At 55.7% G+C, this 20,014-nt stretch overlaps 1 protein-coding gene across 8 annotated transcripts in view; it reads right to left on the reverse strand.

Annotated features, from left to right (window-relative positions):
• The window catches only part of LDB3 (LIM domain binding 3), a 60,220-nt gene that overhangs the window by 21,402 nt on the left and 18,804 nt on the right, over positions 1 to 20,014 (reverse strand). For 3 of the 8 annotated variants that reach the window (XM_004765786.3, XM_045068647.1, XM_004765784.3), the window contains 4 exons: positions 17,232 to 17,401; positions 16,764 to 16,800; positions 4,384 to 4,566; positions 1,108 to 1,250 (listed from right to left, as the gene is read on the reverse strand). In XM_004765786.3, coding sequence (XP_004765843.1) covers positions 1,108 to 1,250; positions 4,384 to 4,566; positions 16,764 to 16,800; positions 17,232 to 17,401 — 533 coding nt within the window. Of the gene's footprint in view, positions 1 to 1,107; positions 1,251 to 4,383; positions 4,567 to 10,035; positions 10,845 to 16,763; positions 16,801 to 17,231; positions 17,402 to 20,014 lie in introns of those variants that run through there. The other 5 variants (XM_004765789.3, XM_045068648.1, XM_004765787.3 and 2 more) reach the window with 2 other exon arrangements.

Here is a 20,014-nt window from a genome sequence, read left to right on the forward strand (position 1 = left end):
AAGTGTGTGCCCACCTCAAATCCTATCTCAGCCATCCACGGAACTGGCATGGGCCCCCCATGAGAACCATTGTGACCCATGATCCCTGGGTTCAGTCACCAGAGTGCACAGTTCACTGCCTCTCTCCATGCCATTCCTTACCCCTGGCTTGAGTTCCTTGCCAGCATTTATTCATTCATTTATTCATTCATCTACTACCTTCGCTGAGCTTCTCCTCGGTGCCAGGCCTGAGTCAGGCGCTGGGGAGACAGTGAAGAAAATCTCCACAGCCCTGCCCTCCCGGAGTTCAGAGTCAGAATCCAGAGGGAAGGAGGGGATGGTGATGTCAGCCCTGGACGGCTGTAGATGCCCAAAGCCCTGCTGTGGACATATCCACTAGACCAGGGCACACAAGACCTTCCACAACCCGGGGAGATGGCAGCTAAAGAGCCCTTAGCTTCACTGAGCAGAGGGGCTTCACTGAGGCAGGGGGCAGGTAGGCAGGGGACAGTGAGGTGAAAAACTGAGAATTGCCCCCAGGCTCTGGGGAGCAGGCCAAACTTTACCAAGGGAAGAGGAGACATGGCACTGAGTCCTCATCACTGTGAAAGGGCAGGGACCAGAGGGATGGAACAGATAGCCGAGAGCTCTGCGGCCTGCTGACCCTGTGCCAGCCATTCTGTTGCTGATCACGGGTGCTCTCTGGGCCTCCACTATCCTGCCTCAGCTGAGGAAACCAAAGACCAGACAGGATGAGCAGCTCGCCCCGGGTCACAGCATGGTTCAGTAGGTCTGTCCAGAGCCCACAGCATTTTCATGACACCTGCCCGTCTTCCAGCTTGAATCAGACCCACACTCCTAGAGAAACAAGCTCTCTTCCTTCACCTTGAGCCTGGAAATCCCCAGCCAGGACCAGGATCTTCCTGAGAGCTGGGTGGCTCCATCCCTGGCTGGCACCGCATACTTGTCTGCCCAGAGCCGGAGGCAGGCTTCTTTGGATGCTGCCCCACATGTGGAAGAAGGAGGGCTGAGCCTCCTTGGCAGGGCCTCACTGGCCACCAACCTTTTGGGGATGTGGCCTAGAAACCACATCCGGCCTGAGAGCCTCCCCTCCATTCTGCCTCTCACCTGGCTGGTAGACAGAAGGCCGGATGCTGGCGGTGGTGACAACCCGGGGCTTGGGCGCAGGGGCAGCTGAGGCCTCATTGTATGTATGAGTGGCAGGTGCTGGAGAGGTCGCCTTGGCGGGACTGTAGGCAGAGGCCTGGGGCCTGGAACCAAGGGAGGGGGGAGGAGTTAGTAGCCAGAAGCACAGCCCTACCCAGGCCCTGGGGCCTGCAGTCCTGGCAGGCTGTCTCCCCCAGCTTCAGGAGCTTCTGTGAGGAGGAAACCTGACAGAAGTCATCCCAGAGTTGCCAGAGGCTGTAAAGGAAAGACCAGAGCAGTCTTCGCAGGGAAGAAGCGGCTCCATGGGGGCTGAGTGTTTGTGAGCCTGGTGAGAGCAATACAGCCCATTGCTAGTGCTATCACCTTAGGAGAGAGGGAGGAAAATCACCGGCTTGCCAGAGAGACACAGAGAAAACCTTCACTCCCTGGGGAGAGACTTCCAGGGTGGGGCCAGGGCTGGAGGGGGCAGTAGCAGGAGAGAGGAGACAGATGAAGTGGTCAGAGCTACCCCTCTCCCTCAACCTTCTGACCTTCTGGGGCACAGCCTCAAACCACTGGCCACCTCCCCATTCCCCTTCCCGCATTGCTGGAGGGAACTGCCAAGTCTCAGGTTTCTGAGTGCTCCAGGGAGGGCTCAGGGGGAGCCAGGAGACACAACCCCCGAAAAAACCACACACACACAGGCATCTCTTTACAGAATTCCTGTTGCCCTCTTCCCACTGAGTTAGCTGCCAAGGGGCCTAGAGCAGCCTTTTCCCACTTGTGACCCAGGAACCATGGGACCTCAGTGAAGGGGGGAAAGTGCCCCAGTTCGTTGCCCTCAGGAAATGCTGTCCTTGGCCTCTCCCCTTGAAGAGCTAAAAGTTCCAAGAACTGGAGTTAAGCAGCATGTTCAACTTTGTCTCATCCAGTGTTTCCCAGTTTCATTTGTCAGTGAACAACCTGCCCCCCCACTTTTTTTTTTTTTTTCCATTTAAAACTCAAGAATACCTTACTGAACACATCCTTTGTTTCTCTCTACATCTTTCAGATACCACTGGGGGCCACGTGTCCCCAGGGCAAATGGGTCATTGATGGGGATGTTAGAGAAGTGAACCCTTGCTAATATGTCCCTGTCCCCCAGCCCCTGGTTTCCTGCCTTCCTTCCAATGCTCCCGATGGGCCCAGGTGCTGGGCAGAGTCAAAGGATAAGAAAGTATATTCTCCAGGGCTCTGAGCTAAGGACCCACCCCTGAGCTCCTGAGTGGATCCAGAAGCATGTATGGTGCTGCCCAGAGGGTATGGAGGTAGAATGAGCCTCAGACAGCCAGTGTCCTGGATGTGGGAGGTGTGCAGACTTACCGTGCCAAGTTACCATGTTGCTAACTGGGTGAGGCCATTGTCTTCCCTCCCGGGGCCTGCCTGCCCTGCTCTGATACACCACAGTGGAGTAGGGGCCTCAAAGGAAGAGGAGGAGGCAGTATCCCAGGGGTGCCCAGCTTCTAGTGCAGTGGAAGGCCTAGGGTCAGTGGGGCTTAACCAGGCTCTCCCAGCAGTGGAGGAAGCTTTCCCAGCATCCCAGAGCTAAAGGTCCTGTGTCAGGGATTGGTACTAGGGGAGGAAGCAGAGGCTTAAACCATCGAGCAAGGATTCTAAGGCCATGCCAAGAAAGGCTGGGGTGTCCATTCGCCTCCCACGGGCTCCCTCTAGCTCCATCTACCCTTGGGCAAGAAGGGGAGGTGTTTGGGCCCAGAGTGTGGTTCCTTAGTCCTTTCTGCTCTGGCCTGATGCTGGGAGCCCTCCAGTTGTCTCTCTGACCTCTACCTAGGCCTCATCTCCCTTTGCAAGGCAAAGGAAGGAAGGGTTTATCCTGTGGAGGGAGCCCTGAGGACCCCAGGACACAGATGACACAGAGGCCTGAAGCACAGTGCTGGAGCTCACCCTTGACCAGGGCCCCAGCGTCTGGAGCTCCTCCATCCAGCCAGGGAGGCATCTCCCCACTTAACAACAGAGACATTTCTTACCCTCTTCAAAGTGTCTTCTGTGTGTCCTTACCTGAAGAGATTTTGTGTGCAGAGGGGAAGCAACTTGCTAAGTGACCCCAGGAAGCTGGAATAAAACAACCCCTGGAGGCCCAGAGTGGGCTCACCCTTGAGACGAGCTGGGCTGAGCAAAGGCTGGGCCTGGCACCACCTAGGTCCTTGTGAAGCCGGGAAGGCGGCAGCACACAGGTCTGCAAGCCACTCTGCCCACCCTTCATCCTGCCTCAAGCCAGGGACCTATGAATCCTGACCCAGAGAGGCATGACCTTTCCAGCAAAACCCTGGGAGGGGAACATGGAAAGCTGGGAAAGCTGGCTCTGACCCCAGACACCAACTTGACAGCTTCCTCTGCCCCAGCAAGAGTTGGGCCTGTCCAGCCGTTACACAGCCTGGCCATGCTAGAATGACTCATCTGGCCTACCCCCTCCACCTTCCTGCAACCCCCTGTACCCTTCACAAACTGCAACCCCCATTGCCCCCATCCCCACCCCAATCTTTGTTGGGTATCCAGGAGGTCAGATTGAAATGATACTTGAGAGCATTTTATGTGCTGGGTGATTTACGCACACTTTTCTCTGTCCCAACCCTCAAAAAAGACATTGTATTAAGTATCTTAGCAGGTGAGGAACTAAGCTGCAGAGAAATGAAGTCACTTTCTGCAGTGGTGGAGCAGAGACTTAAGTCCCATGACATAGGCTGCCTCTGGAGGTAGCATGCTTTCTATCAAGAGATAAAGAAAGAGGGCAAGTTAGTTGCTAAATATCTGCCCAGACCTGGCATGCCCAGGTCAACACTGCCTCTGCTCCAGAGAGCCTTCCTTGACTTCCCCAGACCACAGGGACAATTTCTATTCTCCCCCTTATCCCAGTTCCAGGCCTCTGTTATCTGCGTGTGCGTGTGTGTGTGTGTGTGTGTGGGGGTGGGTGTGAGAGAGAGAGACTTTATCACTGTCTCAGAACACGTGCTGGCGGTCAAGGCAGCATGTCCCTGTCTCTGTCCTGACCCGCATAGTGTGCTCTCCTGCAGGGACCCAGGGTCTGCCCTTTACGCTCAGCACCGGGCAGTGCTAGGTTTGGCTTTCCAAGGACCCAGAGTCCTAACCACCTTGGACGAGCTTTTCCAAGGGCTGGACACAGTTGTCAACAGGTAGACCCAGGTTGAGCCTTTCCTGACTCCCTCACCTGAGGTCACGGCTGGCACGTGGGGGGCCAGTTACCTTGGACTGTCCGCAGGGCTTGAGGCAGGGGCTGCAGCAGAGGCGGTGGCAGCATGGGCAGTGGCTGCACTCAGGGGTGGCGAGGCGGCCCCGGGAGGGGCAGCAGCAGGCGGCTGGGCGGAAGCGGGCAGCAGCGGGGTGGCGGCCTGGCTGGTACACACTGGAGCATGCGCAATAGGGGTGCTGACGAGGCGGGACCAAGAAAGACAACAGGTCAAGGGGGTCCCGTATACACTGGAGCATGCGTAATAGGCATGCTGATGAGGCAGGACTGAGAAAGACAACAGGTCACGGGGTCCTGATGTATGGGGATGGTGCTGGCAGCAGAGACAGGCTGGGCGGAAGGCACCATCCATACTGCAAACAGGGTAGAATCACCCAGAAGGCGTGTTTCCAGGCTCAGGGAAGGAGCCTCCCAGGACCCAAGAGGGAAGGGCTCAGAGTACTTGAAGGTCCATAGTCACATCAAAAGTATTCTCAAGCCTGGCTAGTTTCCACACAACCCCCTGCTCCCAATTTCTGTGTACTTCCTATCTTGTCTTTCTCCATATATAAAACAAAAACACAGTGTGGTGGGAAAGTAGATTGAATTACCAACCAAGTTTCCTCACCCATCCTGTTTTCCTTCCCATTTTGCCCTTCCCCATTTAGTCAGAGGCATGCATTGTGTCTGAGAAGAGATGGGACATGGCACAAAGCAGAGGTAAGACATGTGCAGGCCCAGGGCTTCGACTGTGGAGTTGTGAGAGGCTGGGCATCAGGCTGCAGATGACTCAGGCCCCTGAATGCATTTGGAAGATGGACGAAAGCTACCATGTCAGGCAGGTCCAGGGCATCAGAACAAGAAAGGGGACAATGTGGCAAAGGGGATTCAAGGAGAGAGGGAGCCATGTCCCTGTTCTGGATAAACCCTGGGGATGTAGCAGGACCCCATGGTGAAGAGGCAGGCAGACCCAAGACAGCCCAAAGATCCCCAGGCCAGCGGGTGACCTAGCACCCGGAGAGGGTTTCCCCCACACCCCCTGAGAGTCATGGACATGGTCCTGAGTGCCCGTGCAGCTGAGAGGCACTGGGAACTAGAGAGGGGCTGCTCTGCGGTGTCACCAGCACAAGACCACGTGGGCTGGGAATATCCCAGCAGATGTCATCCCAGGCAGACCACCACCAAAGACCAAGGACCCACATGCCCCACCCCACTCTGTAAGCACCTTTTCCCCCAGCCCATTCAGACAAAAGAAAAGCATCAGAGCCTCGGGTGATGGGATTTGATTTCTGCCATCTCTGTGAAGCAGGGCAGAGAATAAAAATTAAATTATAGGAAAGCAAAGACATGCACATTCTTTGCTCCTTGGGGTCTTTGGACGAAGATTTGCACGCAAAACAACGGCAGCAAGATATGCAGCTCCTGCCCATGGAAATGACCTCCCCCATGTTCTGCAATTCATTCGCTGAACTCGTACCACCTGCCAGGCACATGTCTTTAATTTCTCACTCCAGTCCTCTGATGATCGGCTCCGTTCAATAGCTGAGGGAGTGGAGGCCGGGAGAATTCAGTCACCCAGCCTCCCAGCGCCTCCTGGCAGAGACAGCAGGATCTGAGTGACATGCCCTTGGATTTGAAGGAAGTCTTACCCAGGACCTCAAGGAGGAATAGAGAAACTTCTCGTGATTAGCCAAGTAGAATCTTTCCATGACAAAACACACTCTTCTTATTTGAAAACAGAAGACTAATCTTCCCTCTGTGAGTATTTACCATATGCTGGGTCTTGGGCTGAACTACTGTACAAATCTCAGTCCATTTGATCCTTTCAACCTCCTTGAATGATTGGTATCATGATCCTCGTTTTACAGATGAAGCCCCTGAGGTCCAGAGAGATTGAATCTCTGCTGAACGCCGTGCAGCCCCAAGGGGGGCAGTGAAGGGTATGAACCCTAATCACTACAAAGCTTCTCAGTCTTTCATAGGAAGACGAATCGCCTGGGAATCTTGGTAGAGTGCAGCTTCTAGTTCAGTGTGTCTGGGGGGCTGAGAGTCTACTTTTCTAACAGGCTCCCGGGAGGAATGCCGCTGCTGCTGGTCCGCAGACCACACTTTGAGTAGCGCCGTGCTGGAGAGGGCTCTCCCAGGTAGCAACGCAACTGGGCCATGCGCTGTTCACCAAAGCATTGCTGAAGTGATCTCCATCCAGCGAGGTGCATGGTAGCGAAAGGCATGAAATAGCAAGAGAGGGTTGGGGAACAAGAGAACCAGGGACTTGGCAAGGTTGTAGCCTGACTTTCCTGTGGGAGGGGGCACCATTCTTCTCCATGACCATGTGGAAAACATTCAGGGTGGACAAAGGCAGTGGCCATGTCCTGTCCAGCCCTTTCCCAGCTTAGTGGTTCTGACAGAAAGCCTCAGGCAGCCCTGCTCTCAGGCCTGCTGTATTAATGCCTTGAGGCCACTCACCCACCCTCCACAAAAGAACCTGGTTTCTAGAAGCCACGCCTATGAAGCATCTGCCTCAGAAAAGGGCTGAGTCATAGCACGGCGCTGGCCACTCAGACCCTCCTCAAGGTGTGAGCAGGTGCAGGCTGGGATGACTCAGGCTGACAAAGGACACCTGGTCCCCCTGTTGCATGCTTCTGGTGGGCTTCTGAGAACTGAGGACACCACTCAGGACTAGAGTGATGAAGATGTCTGAGTTAGAGACCGTATTCTGTAGGACAAACAGGAAGTTGGCTCTGCCTATCCCTTTTGCTCCAGTTCTCTGTCAGACCAGCTTACCTGGTGGCTCTCCCCAGGCATAGCTCCAAACACACCTGAATTCTGGGGGGCAAAGGTGGAGCTGAATGGGGGCCCTAGGAAAATTCATGACCTCACATCCTGCACTGTTGGCAGACACCAAGCAGCCAGGGCCTAGAAGAAGTAGGGGTGGCACTGAGGGTGTCCTGTAGGATTTTGGGTTCTTGTTTGGGTCAACTCTGGCCTGAAGTTCCACAGGCCCCCAGAAACACCAAGGAGTAGGTACAAGAGAGCAAGCACTGTAGGGGACTTATTAGGCCCTGGCTACAGTCCTGAAGAGAGTACCCATGAGATCACCCCAGCCTGGTCTAGAATTCAATAGTCACCTCTTGACTTGGTCATAATCCACTTTAAATATCAAAGCAAAAAGCAGACTAGACCACCAAGCCACTTACACTCAAATGATCACAGCTGTGTGGGGGAGGGCATGGCCAGAGGAAACTTACAGCCTGGCTAGTCCCCCTTTCAGCCCATCTCTTCCCTCAGCCTGGTTGGCAGCAAGGGGAGCGTGCCAGCCCTGTGCCCCTGCTCAGTGGTGATGGCCCTTGATGGGGGGAATGGTGGGGCTTGGTTGATGTTCTTATTGATGATGGCAACATGTATGGGAAGGGTGCAGATGGTATTGGTGATGGTGCTAGGTCTTGGGTTTTGTGGTCATTGGGCTCAGGTTGGAACTGTGGGTGACGATGAAGGTGTTATGATTGATCGTGCGGTCGGGGGCGGGGATTGACAGTATTTAGGTGAGGATGCTGTTTGTCTTAGTTAAGAGAATGGGAAATGAACATCTTGGTTGATTGCATGATAGCAGAATACCGGTCAGGGGGTTGGTCTTGAAATTGTTCACACTGCCACCGACCGAGTTGGCATTCCATCTTGCAGCCTGATAGCTATGGCTCAGGGCAGCCCTGCCCACATCCCTTTGCAGCTGCGCTGCTGCAACACACAACTCCAAGGGCCCTGGGGTCATTATAATCTAAGCTAATGACACCCCTCAAGAACAGTGTCTGGCAATCTCCATAGGCTATAGTGTGAATGAAGCCCTGCAAACTTTGCTAGTCCTACATGGCCTTCAGAACACAGAGCACCCTGGCATCCCAGCTCTGGACCACTACCCATAATATCCATTCCAGCCAAACTGATTAACTCGGGATTCTAGGACACCCTTCTTCTCCTAAGCACCTCTGTTCCCTCTGCGAAGAACACCTGTTCAGCCTTCCCTAACTGCACTTGCTCCAGTCTACCTAGTCATGAAGATCAAACACGAAGACACCTTCTTCCAGAAAGCATTCTCAGACCTCTGCTTGGAGGGTGCTCCCTGTCTCTGGCTCTCACATGACCAACCTTGCATCGTGGTCAGCCACCATCCACAGTGGTCCTTTCTGATTCCTTTGGCACCCACACCTGGCCAACTTGGTGCCTTTACTAAAGCCCACAGACAAAGAATGCTGGATGAGAAAATCTCTTCTCAGCATCCCCCAGAGGGCTTTATACAGTCCCCTGGCCTGGGGCTCCCAGCGCGCTTGGGAGTGCATTCCCAGTGCACTCCCAGTCCAGGGGTCAGGGGTTATTGGGAGGACACTGGGCAGGCTGGAAAGCAAATGAGGGCCTTCCAGGGCTTCAAGAGGGATCCAGCAGGCAGAGGCTGAATACAGGGGCTGCAAGGTCACCAGCTCTGACTAGTGGTCCTCTGTCAGCCTCAGACACCCACTGCCTGGGACTTCTCTCTGTCTGGCAGCGTATGGCCCCACAACCTACCCTTGGGCCTTGGATGTCCTCAATAAAAGTCAGCTAAATATGGGGCGCACCAGGGTGCCTTGATGCAAGCAGGAGTCCACATCCCCCCTTCCCTGGTGATCCCCCAGCCACCTGCCTTGCCTGGTCCTGGCCTTGGACTCAGACTGCTAGAGGCAGGAAAGGTTTGGGAGTCCAAGGTGGAGTAGGCTGGTAGGGTGCTTCAGGGAGCATCTCAGCGCAGTGGGCAGCATAGACCTCTCCCCCTTGGCCATCCCTTCCAGGTGGGATTGCCAAGTCCCTAGAGGCAGAAAGAAAGCCTTTGCCCAGGCAGTGGGAATGGGAGAGACTTCTCTGGCCAGTCCAGCCATAGGGAGGGACAGTTGGGGAGCCCTGGGAGATGGACCTTCACATCTGCCTTTGTTTTTGGTTCCCTATGGTTCCCTCAATCAAGGGACAGGCTGATGGGTAGGCAGGTGTGTAGGGAAGACATGAGCCAGCCAGCCTGGACCTTCCTAAATGCTCAGGACAAGGACAAGGCTGCAGGTGGCTGGGGCTAGACGCAAGGTCAAGCTGGCGGTCTTCCACACCTGCCTGCCGCCTAAGCAAAGCTTCAGCAAGCCCAAGGATCCCCCCTCCTCTCCTCTCAGTCATGGCGTCAGCCCACTGAGGTCCCCCAGCAGTTCCCGTGTGAGTGGCTCTTCAGTCTGGGCAAGCCCTTTCCTCGCTTCCTGAACCAGTTCTGAGCATGACAGCATCTTCCTGGGCCAGGGGCTTGCAGCAACCCGGGGATGAGGATGATTTCTGATCCGTAGGCCTGCTGGTGTGGCTGGGTATGGGAGGGGAGTAGGAGACATTCCAGAACCTTACCCCTCCATCCCCACTGCCCTCTGGGAGGCTATAGCTGCCCTGTGGGCCCGCAGCACAGACTCCCAGCCACCATTCACCATCCCCTGAGCTCCACCAGCCCAGGGGGGCCCCCGAGTCAGGAAGTCAGAGGCAGTCAGGCAGAGCTGCACTGGGTTCCAGCCCCAGCAGGCACCGCTGAGCCCCTTTTCAGGGGGTGCCTGTCCTCTCCCCATCTCAGAACGCCCCCTTGAGTGGTACGCACACAGGCACAGCATGACTGGGGCTGGTTTGGTTCATTTTAAATCCTCTTTATTTCAGAACAAGCATGCATATATGTACAGAAGAGAGTACTAGGGAGCCATCGCACACAGCACAGAGAGGAGAGCGCACACCCCAATCTCACCACAGCCGGGAGGGGCCTCTACCTTGTCTACCCTGGGGCTTCCACTTCCTCCACAGAGAGCCTAGTTCTGGGCTGCCTGGGCTCCAAAGGGCAGGGAGAGAGAGAGTGGGGCCGGGGGGCGGGGGGGGGGTCAGGGCGGGTTGGCCTCTTCCTGGGACCCTGACCTAGAGGCAGCTTATTCCAGGACGGCACTAGGTCAGACTGCCTCTCTTAGGAGCTAAGGGGGGTGGGAAATGGCCCAGGGGCACATTCTGTTTCCCTTGGGTCTGTGGTACTATGCCAGCCAACCCTGCCATGTCCTCTCTGATCTATGGCTGAGGCCCCAGGCAGGGGAGCAGAGGCGTGGGCCCATGGGGGTGGGGGGTGGTGAGGGTGGCACTGGGGGGGCAGGAGTGGGCGTGGAGCTGTGTGGCGCTGGGCCTCGGCTGTCAGCTCTGGGGTGGACAGAGAACAGAACTGCTGAAGGTTTCTATCAAAGGTGCCCCCCAGCACAGTTGTACATTCTCAAGCATCACCGTGGGGCTCACATGCCAGAACTGTGTGGGGGGTTAGGGGGTGTCCAGCCTGAGAGGGGTGGGGGCATTCCAGATAGCCTTTTAGCTTTTAACATTAAGGATTTGGGCCGAAAGGCCATGATGCCAGTTGCGCAATTTGGCAAAACGAGGGCTGTTACGTTCCGTTTCAAACCTTTCCCTGTGGCACAGAGAGAGAGAGAGAGAGACAGAGACAGAGAGAAGAGAGAAAGAAAGAAAGGGGTTAGGGGATGTGTCCCATTCCCCTGTCTGACAGCTCGGGCAGGGGGCATGGGAGGGGGGAGTTTGGTTTGGAGAGGCTTGGCCACCCACGGAGTACTTTCCAAGTTTGGGACAAGACTAGAGTCCCAAGGACCAGGATTGAGGGACTAGAGTCCCTTAGTGGAATAAGAAGGAAGCCACAGAGAAAAGACCTGGCTAGTGGGCCTAAGGGCTGGCTGGGCAAGGGGGTGGGCCTCTGGGTTCTCCCTGGCCCATGTGGTGAGGGCTGGGCAGGGCTGCTTTGGCTCTCAGGACTGAACCACATTGGCAGGTGGGCCTAGCATGGTCTCTGTCCCCAGGCTGGGCATCAAGAAAGAGGAACGCCTGTTCCCATGATGAGATTTGGTGAGTAGACCTGTCACCTTCCTATGCTTCCTTGGCCTCTGCCAAGCCTTCTCTGTTCCCAGACAGAAGCCTTCACGTACCACCAACTGCCCGCACCTGCCCATGCCTGAACACAGCCAGGTACACACGTGCAGCACGTTCTCACGAGACCAAGGGCACACCTACAGAGAACCAGGACTTCCCACAACTTCCCACCCACAGGGCCTCCGCAGCTCCCCCCACAGCCTGCTCAGCCAAGGCGCAACACAAAACCGGCAAGGCGCAGCCAGGAATGCAAACACAGAGGAGAGTGTGTGCCTGGGGAAATGCAAGTGCCACAGATGCCAGAACCCTAGACCTTCCAGGCTGGAGGGACCACTAATGGCCTCCAGACCAGAGGTGCACATTGGTGGCCCAGAGGCCCACATCTGGCCACAAACATGGTGTGTTTAACCTGGATTGTGTTTAAAACTCCTTTTAAAAATTATTTGCTACATCCAGACCATGGAATACTATTCAGTAATAAAAAGAGATGAACGAACCATGGGTACACTCTCTAACTTGGCTAAATCCCCGGGGAAATCAGGTTGACAGAGAAAAGCCAATCTCACAAGGTCACGGACTGTATGATTCCATATACACAACAGACTTGAAATGATAAAACTAAAGAAGTGGAGAATAGTTAACAGATCGGTGGTTGCCACAGGTCAGGGAGACGGTGTGCGCGGTCGGGAGGTGGGTGTAGTGATACATGGGCAACAGGGGGAGAAGCCTTGAGGTGATGGAAATACTCTGTGTTTGGCTATCCCAGTGCCCACAGGCTTGTTGTGATTTTGTTCTGTAGTTTTGCAAGGTGTTATCATGGGGGATAAAGAGTATAGAGGACCTCTCCATATTATTTCTTACAACTGCATGCCAAGCTGCAATGTTCTCAAAATAAGTAGTTTAATAAATGAATTGCCAGCGTACAAAGGTCAGGAAGATCAGCGTTAGGTCTCTGAAAATCAGAGATGGGGCAGTGCTGGTTTTACATTTCTCTAGCCATCCCGCATCCCCACATACACATTTTATACCACCCCCGTCTGCATTACAATCTCCCCCTCTACACGTGGAGTGTATGCATGCTGCATGCTGTGTCTCTGCGGAAGATTCTGTTCGACTGCCAACGTACTGGAAAACCACTGTTCCAGACCAAACTTTCCTGATACCAACAGGAAGCGAAGGCCCAGAGACATCACATGAATGGCCTAAAACCACGCGGAAAGTCAGCAGCAGAGCTGTGAGCTAACTAGGACCTCTCCGAGGTTGGGAAGAAAGAAGGAATACAGCAGAAGCAGGGGCCCTGATGGCAGCAGGATGTGTGGCAACAATCGACCATCCCATAGAGGCCACCCAGGACAGAGACATGGCCGGTCTGTCCAGCCAGGTTCACAGCCATTGTCATCAGTGCTCAGTGACAGGCTCGGAGATAGTCCCCGAGAGTCGGAGACTCTAGCAAGCTCTGCTTGCAGTTGTTGGTAATTTACAGCCTGCCCAAGAGAGGATCCAGGGGAGGAAAGAAGAGAGGGAGCAGAGAGAGGGGAGAGCTGGAAGGAGAGGAAGGAGAAGTCCTAGGACACCCATGGGGGTTTCTCAGGGATACCCAGGGAGGGTGCTGGTTTCTCCAGTGTGGTTTTCAGACTTGCTAGGCGGGCAGACCACCAAGAATAAAAAATCCACAAAGTGCAGGTGACTTTTGCCATCTGTGTGAAGTTTCCCTATGGGGGAGGGCTCTGAGCTGGGCTGGCCCCAGGGGAGTCAGCCACAGGAGCTGGGACAGAGCTGACTGTGCACAGGGAGGGAGGGAAAAGGACCCTGGGTGCTTGCCTAGGGAGGCCACAGTGGGGAGGAGGGAGGAACTGGTAGGTGCCTGAGCTCGGCTGAAAGTATGGGAGGGAGAGGAAAAAGAACCTTGGGTGCGGGGCACCGTGGAGTAGGGACTTAGAAGAGTTTTTATGCTGTTTGTGGAGGAGGGTGCAAGGGCCCCCCTTCCCTCCGACTCCTCTGTGAACTTGTCACTCAAATCAACTTTCTTCCTTAACCCTTGGGGTCTAAGAGAGGGGCTGAGTTCTTCACACAGGTGAGCATTGCGTAAAGGCAGAAATCGCACTTACAAGATGGTTGAGCTACAAGCAGGGGGGCAGGGGATGTCTGGGTTACACACTGGGGTCCTCTGGGATGGTCACGCCCAAGCAGTGGGAACCCGATGCCTCAAAGATTCGGACCCTGCCTCGGACAAACTAGGCTCGCCTTCACGTCCACCCTCATCAGCGCAGCCCCGCGTGGGGCTGACCTTCTGAGGCATCAGACCCCTGGAGCGCTTGCCCCAAGTCCGACAGAAGCTGTAGTGACCTCTCTGAGATTAGAAGCTCAGCTCTTGGAGGGAGGCCTGGTTTGTGCTCTGCTACTTCAGACGGAGGCCAGGAGCCCCAGTACTCCCTGCACCCCCGTAGGAGCTGGCAAGAGCTGCTATTTCAGTCTGCCTGGAGAGTTTGCTAAGGTGCTGGGGTCCTTCCAAGGAGGGGGCCAAGTCCACAAAAGATGTCTGGGCTATTTAGGGGCCCACCCTGCCTCGCCTGGAAGGAGAGGGTCCCTGGAGATTAGACTCTGCCTTGGGCTGGCCAGCAGGTGGGCACGGGAGCCTCTGAGGGAAGCCACCTGCTGCTACCAGATGTGGGGGACACCTTCAGTGTCAAGAGCCAGGACCCTGAGGAGAGGAGAGCAGAGCTACGCACTACTATAGGACTATTGCAGGGTTGGCGTGGGGAGCAGGGCAGGCCTGGGAAGTGAAGCAGAGACACTCTGAGGGGAGAGGATGCAGGGTCCTGGGACAGGCAGACTGCCTCCTGCTGTTGAGGCCAGAGCCTCTGCTCTGGTACAGAGCCTCTGCTCACAGCATTCCTGCCTGTCTCCACCCCCCCACTACCCCTGCCCCACCCACAGCAGTAGGAAGAAGAAAGCCCCTCTGCACGTGTACAAGCCTATACAGGCTGTTGCCCAGGCCCCAGTGTCAGCAAACTCAGTCTCGGCTGGAGTCTGCTATTTGGAAGTGGTGTGCTAGGATACCTCCCTGGGGAGACAGCCTTCTGAGATCCCTTCTTGTCAGTGCTGCTGAACTGGGAGGAAGAGAAGGACGTGGGCCCCTTCGGTGGACAGGACGGGTCAGCAGGGTGTGGGAGTGCAGCTTCTGACATGGGAATGGGGCACAGCCCCCCTGGGGAGCAAGATCCCTGACCAACCCAGACCCAGGGTGGGGACAAGCGTGCTTCCTGCTGCTCAGATAGCCACTCGGGTGACCCCAGGGTATGATCAGGGACCACAGTCCCTCCTCAAACCTTAATCACAAACAGAACGGGAGCACTGCACCCAGCACAAGCCTTACCCCCGGGGCCTCTGGCTGCTTATGATTCAGTGAGACGAAATCGCACACCCACCTCCACCGACCACAGGGAGAATGCACATTTTGTGGAAGGCTCTGAGGACCACTTCCTGGAGATTAAAGTCAGGAAAAGGGAGTGGAGCAGGAGGCTTCTGCCCCTCCAGTCCTGGGTAGAAGTCTTGTCCCTGAAGCTTCACAGCCCGGCCAGAGACCCCAGTGGGTCTCTGTGGGGGAAGCTATTTTTTCTCCGGGGTGGGGGGTGGGGTGGTGGTGTGTGTGTGTGTGTGTCCAGAACTGAGGGGGAAGCAGGATGGAGCCTCTATTTGGGCTCTCTTTCCAAGATTTCCCTACAGAAAACCCTGCAATAGCTGGCAAGAGGCTCTAAGACGTGCAGCAGCCTTCTTCTGGGGGCTGAGCCAGGCTCCTGTGGGATTAGGCCCCAGGGGGAAGGACTGATCTGCCCACATATCTCCAGGCCTAGGCAGAACAGGCCCTGGAAGATGCTTCTGAAAGGAGGGAATGACCAGTGAGGCCTGGACACAACCCTTCTTTCGAGCTTTGGTGTTCTCACTCAAGAACTTTGCAGAGCCTGCATATTCCCAGGGAAATATGAGAGACGGAGGTTCTGCCTTCTAGACCGTGCCTGGTTAGTGAGGTGTGAGCTCAGAGTGCCCGGCCAGGAGAACAAAATGTCCTCAGAAGTACTCACTCCAGGGGCAGGGCTCTGTCTCACACGAGGGAGAGAAAACACACTGCAGGCTTCCTGATAGAAGGCTATTTGCTGTGTGTGTGTGTGTGTGTGTGTGTGTGTGTGCTGTTGGTGGGCAGTAAGCCCCTCTGTTGGGGAACTACACTCCTCATCAAAGCATTCATATGGGTAGCTTCAAAGAGGAGGTGGAAAAAAACAACAGAGTGCCATGGAGCCTGGGAGTGGGGACAGCTGACAGCTCGGTCACACTTCAAGTAGCTAGGTACTATCTATTGAGCGAAATCTCGTGTCTTCCCATTGGGGCTTTATGTAGACACCGTGCGGGCACTAAAGGGTTAACAACTGTGACTGGAACTACAGGCCATTTTAAGCAGGCCTGGGAGGACCACGCTTTCCCTTGGATGCCCCAGCCAAAAAGTGAGAACAGTTTGGACTGGCATAAATAGAGGTCAGAAAATAAAAGCCCCCGTCAACTCTGAGCTGACCCCAGAGACCACTGTCCACGCAATCCTGAGATCACTACATGCCGGTTAGCCAAGTACAGAAAGCCTGGACCCACGTACCAGAGCCCCTCTGAGCCCCAACGCCTTACAGGGAGGCTGCCACAGAACGCATCCCCAAGGCAGACTCTCCCAGGAAGAGCACGCACATTTGCTGCCACGAGTACAAACACAATCATACGGGGCCCCAGGCCTCACCACGGAAGACCCTAGCAGGTTCCAGTGGGTTTCAGGGCAGTGTGCCCTCCTCATGCCCGGGCCCGTGAGCACCTGGATACAGGTGGTAGGTTAGTGGCTATGGCCTCAGGCCTGCCACCTTCAGGGGAACATACCCCAAGACACTCAGCCTAGCAGCAGCCACTGTGCTTTGAGCAATCAATGGAACTAATACCTCAGTGTAGGTATGGACAGGTGAATCCTAAGGTGAGGTACCCGTGCCCAGCACAGCCCTCCACATGCCTGCTTCCCTGTGCCCAGCCTCCAGACTCACTGGGGACAGGCCCTGAGCTGAGCACGCAGGCAAGGCTGCTGGCCCGGTGCCCTCACAGGGAGAGATGCCCTCATTCTCAACAGCCCAGCAAAGGCCAAAGCAGCCCTGCCCCCTGCCCAGGGACAGAGCCAGGAGAGCCCAGAATCCTTATTCCTACAGCCTGGGCCCAGGGGATTGAAACTCTGCTCCAGGCACCCAGCTCAGTGACCTGGGACGAAGGCCCCAAGCCAGGGTCTGCTGGAGCCCTGCAGGGGCCAGGAGCTTCCAAATACATAAACTTGAGAGTTTCCTTCCATGAGTCATGTGACCTGGGAGCTGCCTGGAGAGGGGCTGAGTTAGGAGGGACAAGGCCACAGAACCTGAGTCCGGGCACTTACCTTGACCGTCGTAAAGCTTCTTCATCAGGGTCTTGCACTGTGGGAAGAAAATTGTCGATTAGGAGGAATCGCAGGAAACGTAGGAGTCCCCACCGAAGACTGAACAGTGATTGCCCCCAGCCTGTAAACCGTGGCAGGGGAAGACTGTGTGCTGGGCAGAGGGCAGGGGGAGACCAGAGGAAATGTTGCCATTGGGAGGGAGTAGTCCAAGGTGTGGCTTTTGAGGTCCTCGTATCCCAGCTCTGGGTCATCACATGGCATGTGGCTGCCCCCACTGCAGTTAGAGACCTGGGCAGAGGGCCCATGTCATTCAGCAGCCTGCCCCAAGGGGCCCAGAGCGGTCAGCAGGCCACTAGTTATCTGACAAGACCAGCTCATCTTCAAGGGCAGGGGTTTGACAGCCTGGCTGTTGTGGGCCCCTCTGCATCTCCCCTGCCCGCGCCCCTCCCCCACCCCAGCCCCACTTACTGTATTCTGTCCCCGTCATCTGGGCCAAGATACGGAAAGAGCGAGACTGCAGGTTGGAGGAGCGTCGGGCCCACTCGTCAGCCTCGTCTTCCGGCTTGTTCTGGTTCTTAATCACGGCCTGGTACACGGGGGAGGCACTGTCCACAGCAAGGTCTTTAATAGGAAGGCTCCTGCAGGTCAGAGAGAAGCGTGAGTGAGGGCAAGGCTGGAGGCCTGCTCCTGTCCTCCTGCACTCCCCGCCGCGGCTCATCCACTTGCACCCTTACACCCTACACACCAGTCGGTGGCCCCTGCTTTTCTCAACCCGCTGTGCCCTCCACCCACTGCCATCCGAAAGCCTGTGACAAGGGCTTGGCCTGGGTCCTCAGTGCTCAGAGAGGCCACAGCAATTCCTCACGGATCCCTTCAGCCACGCCCACACCCCACCCTGGGCTGACTCCACACACAGACCTGAAAACCCACTCCCATAGCTACTGCCGCCTACCCCAGTGGGGAGGGCTATATCTCTTTTAAGGGAAGAAGAGGCAGAATAGGTCTCTTGAAATAATTTCAACCTCTCTGAACAATTCCTGAGTTTGGGGCTGGGTGACAACGGGCCTTTTGCGGGGACTCAGAGGCTTCTTCAGGGTCAGTCCTTTGTCCCCTGTACACTGTTGGATCCAAACAGGGAGCCACCAGTGCCAGGCCTGACCCAGAAGAGGAGTGGGGGCCTCCTGTTCAGCAAACACGGGCAGGCATGGTGGGGAGGTGGCGTGAGAAACAAGGCCACAAGTCTGATGGGCTGGTGTTGCCTGCAGATGGGGAGGGGGTTCTGGCCTGGGGGAGCTGGCGGAAGAGCTGCAGGGAAGGTCATTAGTCTTCTGCTCCAGAGCAACACGGCCTTTGGAGGAGGAACTGGTGACCTTCCCTTAGACTCCTTTAGGCACATGGCAGGTGCTCAAAACTTACTTAAATGAATGAATCCCAGATCAGAGCCAGAAGGAACCCCAGAATCTCTTGGGTCCAGGATCTCCCAACCTGAATCAGACTGCAGGGCATCTTACAGGTGCCCACTTATCCTGGCCAGTGAGAGCTGGAGAATCCTAACTGTCCAACCCACACTCCAAGGAATTAGGGTGGACTTGAGTCAAGTTCACAGCAGTGACGGCCTGACTCCCCAGCCTATGGACTAGCGGCCCAGCCCTCTCTTCTTAGAGATGCTGAAACTGAGGTCCAGAGAGGCTAGCTCCAGCTGACAGCATGTAGGGGCCCTGTTGGGTCAGAGCCCAGGCTTCCTGCGTCCCACCCCACAGTCATTTCCATCAAATTATCTTCAGCAAAAATGGCTGAGAGAGGCAACTTCTGCCCCCTGGGGCCTTGCTCACCCCAGATGCTCCACACCTGGAGACATGGCCCAGCCCAGGGACTCACTCTGTGAAGTCTCCACTTGCCTGCTGCTATGGCCACCTCTACCTGCCCTCCAAAGGGCCAGCTGGCTGGGAGAGGGACCTCCCCAGAGCCCACATCTTCTAGCCTCTCTGCAAGGAGCTGGAAGGAAGCACTGGCCTATTTTCCCAAGACTGGGAGTCCCTCAAGATTGGTCCTCAGTGTCAGGCTCAGAGTGTGTTCTAAGAGCAGAGGTGGAGGAAGGTGACAAAAGGTGACCAAGACTGCATGGAGCTGCCCCTACTTCCCTGAAGGGTCTGCCTGGCCCCCCAGGAGCTCGAGCTACTGTCCACCTCAGATCAGATGGGGAAGACCAGCAGATCCCTCTGGGGTCCAGCAGCAGGGAGGCTGGGGATGCCCAGAAAGCAGAGGAGACAGTGGGGTCTCATGCAAGAGGCCATTTCTGGCATAGGGAGGAGCAGAGGCAGGTCTGCTGCCTTCGAGTGAGAGGTACAGTAGGAAAGAAGAAGCAGGACTCCCCGGTCTGCTAGAAGGGAAGGAGGAAGTGTGGATTGCGCCACGGAAGAGGGAAGGTATAGACCCAAGGCCAGGCCCTGCCCTTGAATCTGCCTACACACAGCTGTTCGGTCCAGAAAGTGGATGGAAGGTGTTTGCTACCATTTTCCTGGAATGTGCCCTTGAGACACTCCCCTGTTCCTTCCACAGCTCCAGGGGCTCAGAAAGTTCCCAGGGGTGAGTCCCTTGGGATTCACATTGCTAGCTCCACTTTCCACGGTGCTGTGCAAAGACCAGGGATTTGCGTTGTTGCCACGACAGCCCCTGGGAGTCAGATGAGGGAATTCCTGTTCCTTTTGAGACTCCAGGACTCCAGGAGAATATGTACAGAGAAAGGATGGAACAGGCCCTATAGTCCTGGGACCCTGGGTCTGAGGCGACTCTGGAGCCACTCCCAGTAATGGTCTTCTTGCCACCAAATACATGTCACAGTTACCACAACATCAAGGTCACCTCTAGACACTTACCCACTGTCCACTGCCCTCAAATCTGACTCATCTTTGGCCTCCCATGGATGATACTGGCAGGTGCTGGCTCCTTCAGATCCATGAGGATCCTAGGGAATGGCCTCCAAGAGGCCCCCTCATCACTCCTTCCCTGAATCCACGTGGATTCTGACATTCAGGTCTCTGCTGTCCCAGAGCAGACAGGAGCTGCCGCAAAGCATAGCCCAGAGATCCACTCCCAGCCTTGGGTGCAAGAGAGGCAGTGTGATGTCACTACTCTGATTTCCATGTTCATAGTGACGTTATTGGAGGCAAAGCCCAAAAGCACTTGCCTGTATAGTCTCCTGAGCATGTCGTTTGGCTGTGAGGTGGGTGTGAGGAGGAACATGGACAGAA

Source organism: Mustela putorius, unplaced genomic scaffold (genome assembly GCF_011764305.1).
Source record: "Mustela putorius furo isolate JIRA1106 unplaced genomic scaffold, ASM1176430v1.1 tig00003909_pilon_pilon_pilon, whole genome shotgun sequence".
In the NCBI taxonomy this organism is placed as follows: Eukaryota; Metazoa; Chordata; class Mammalia; order Carnivora; family Mustelidae; genus Mustela; species Mustela putorius.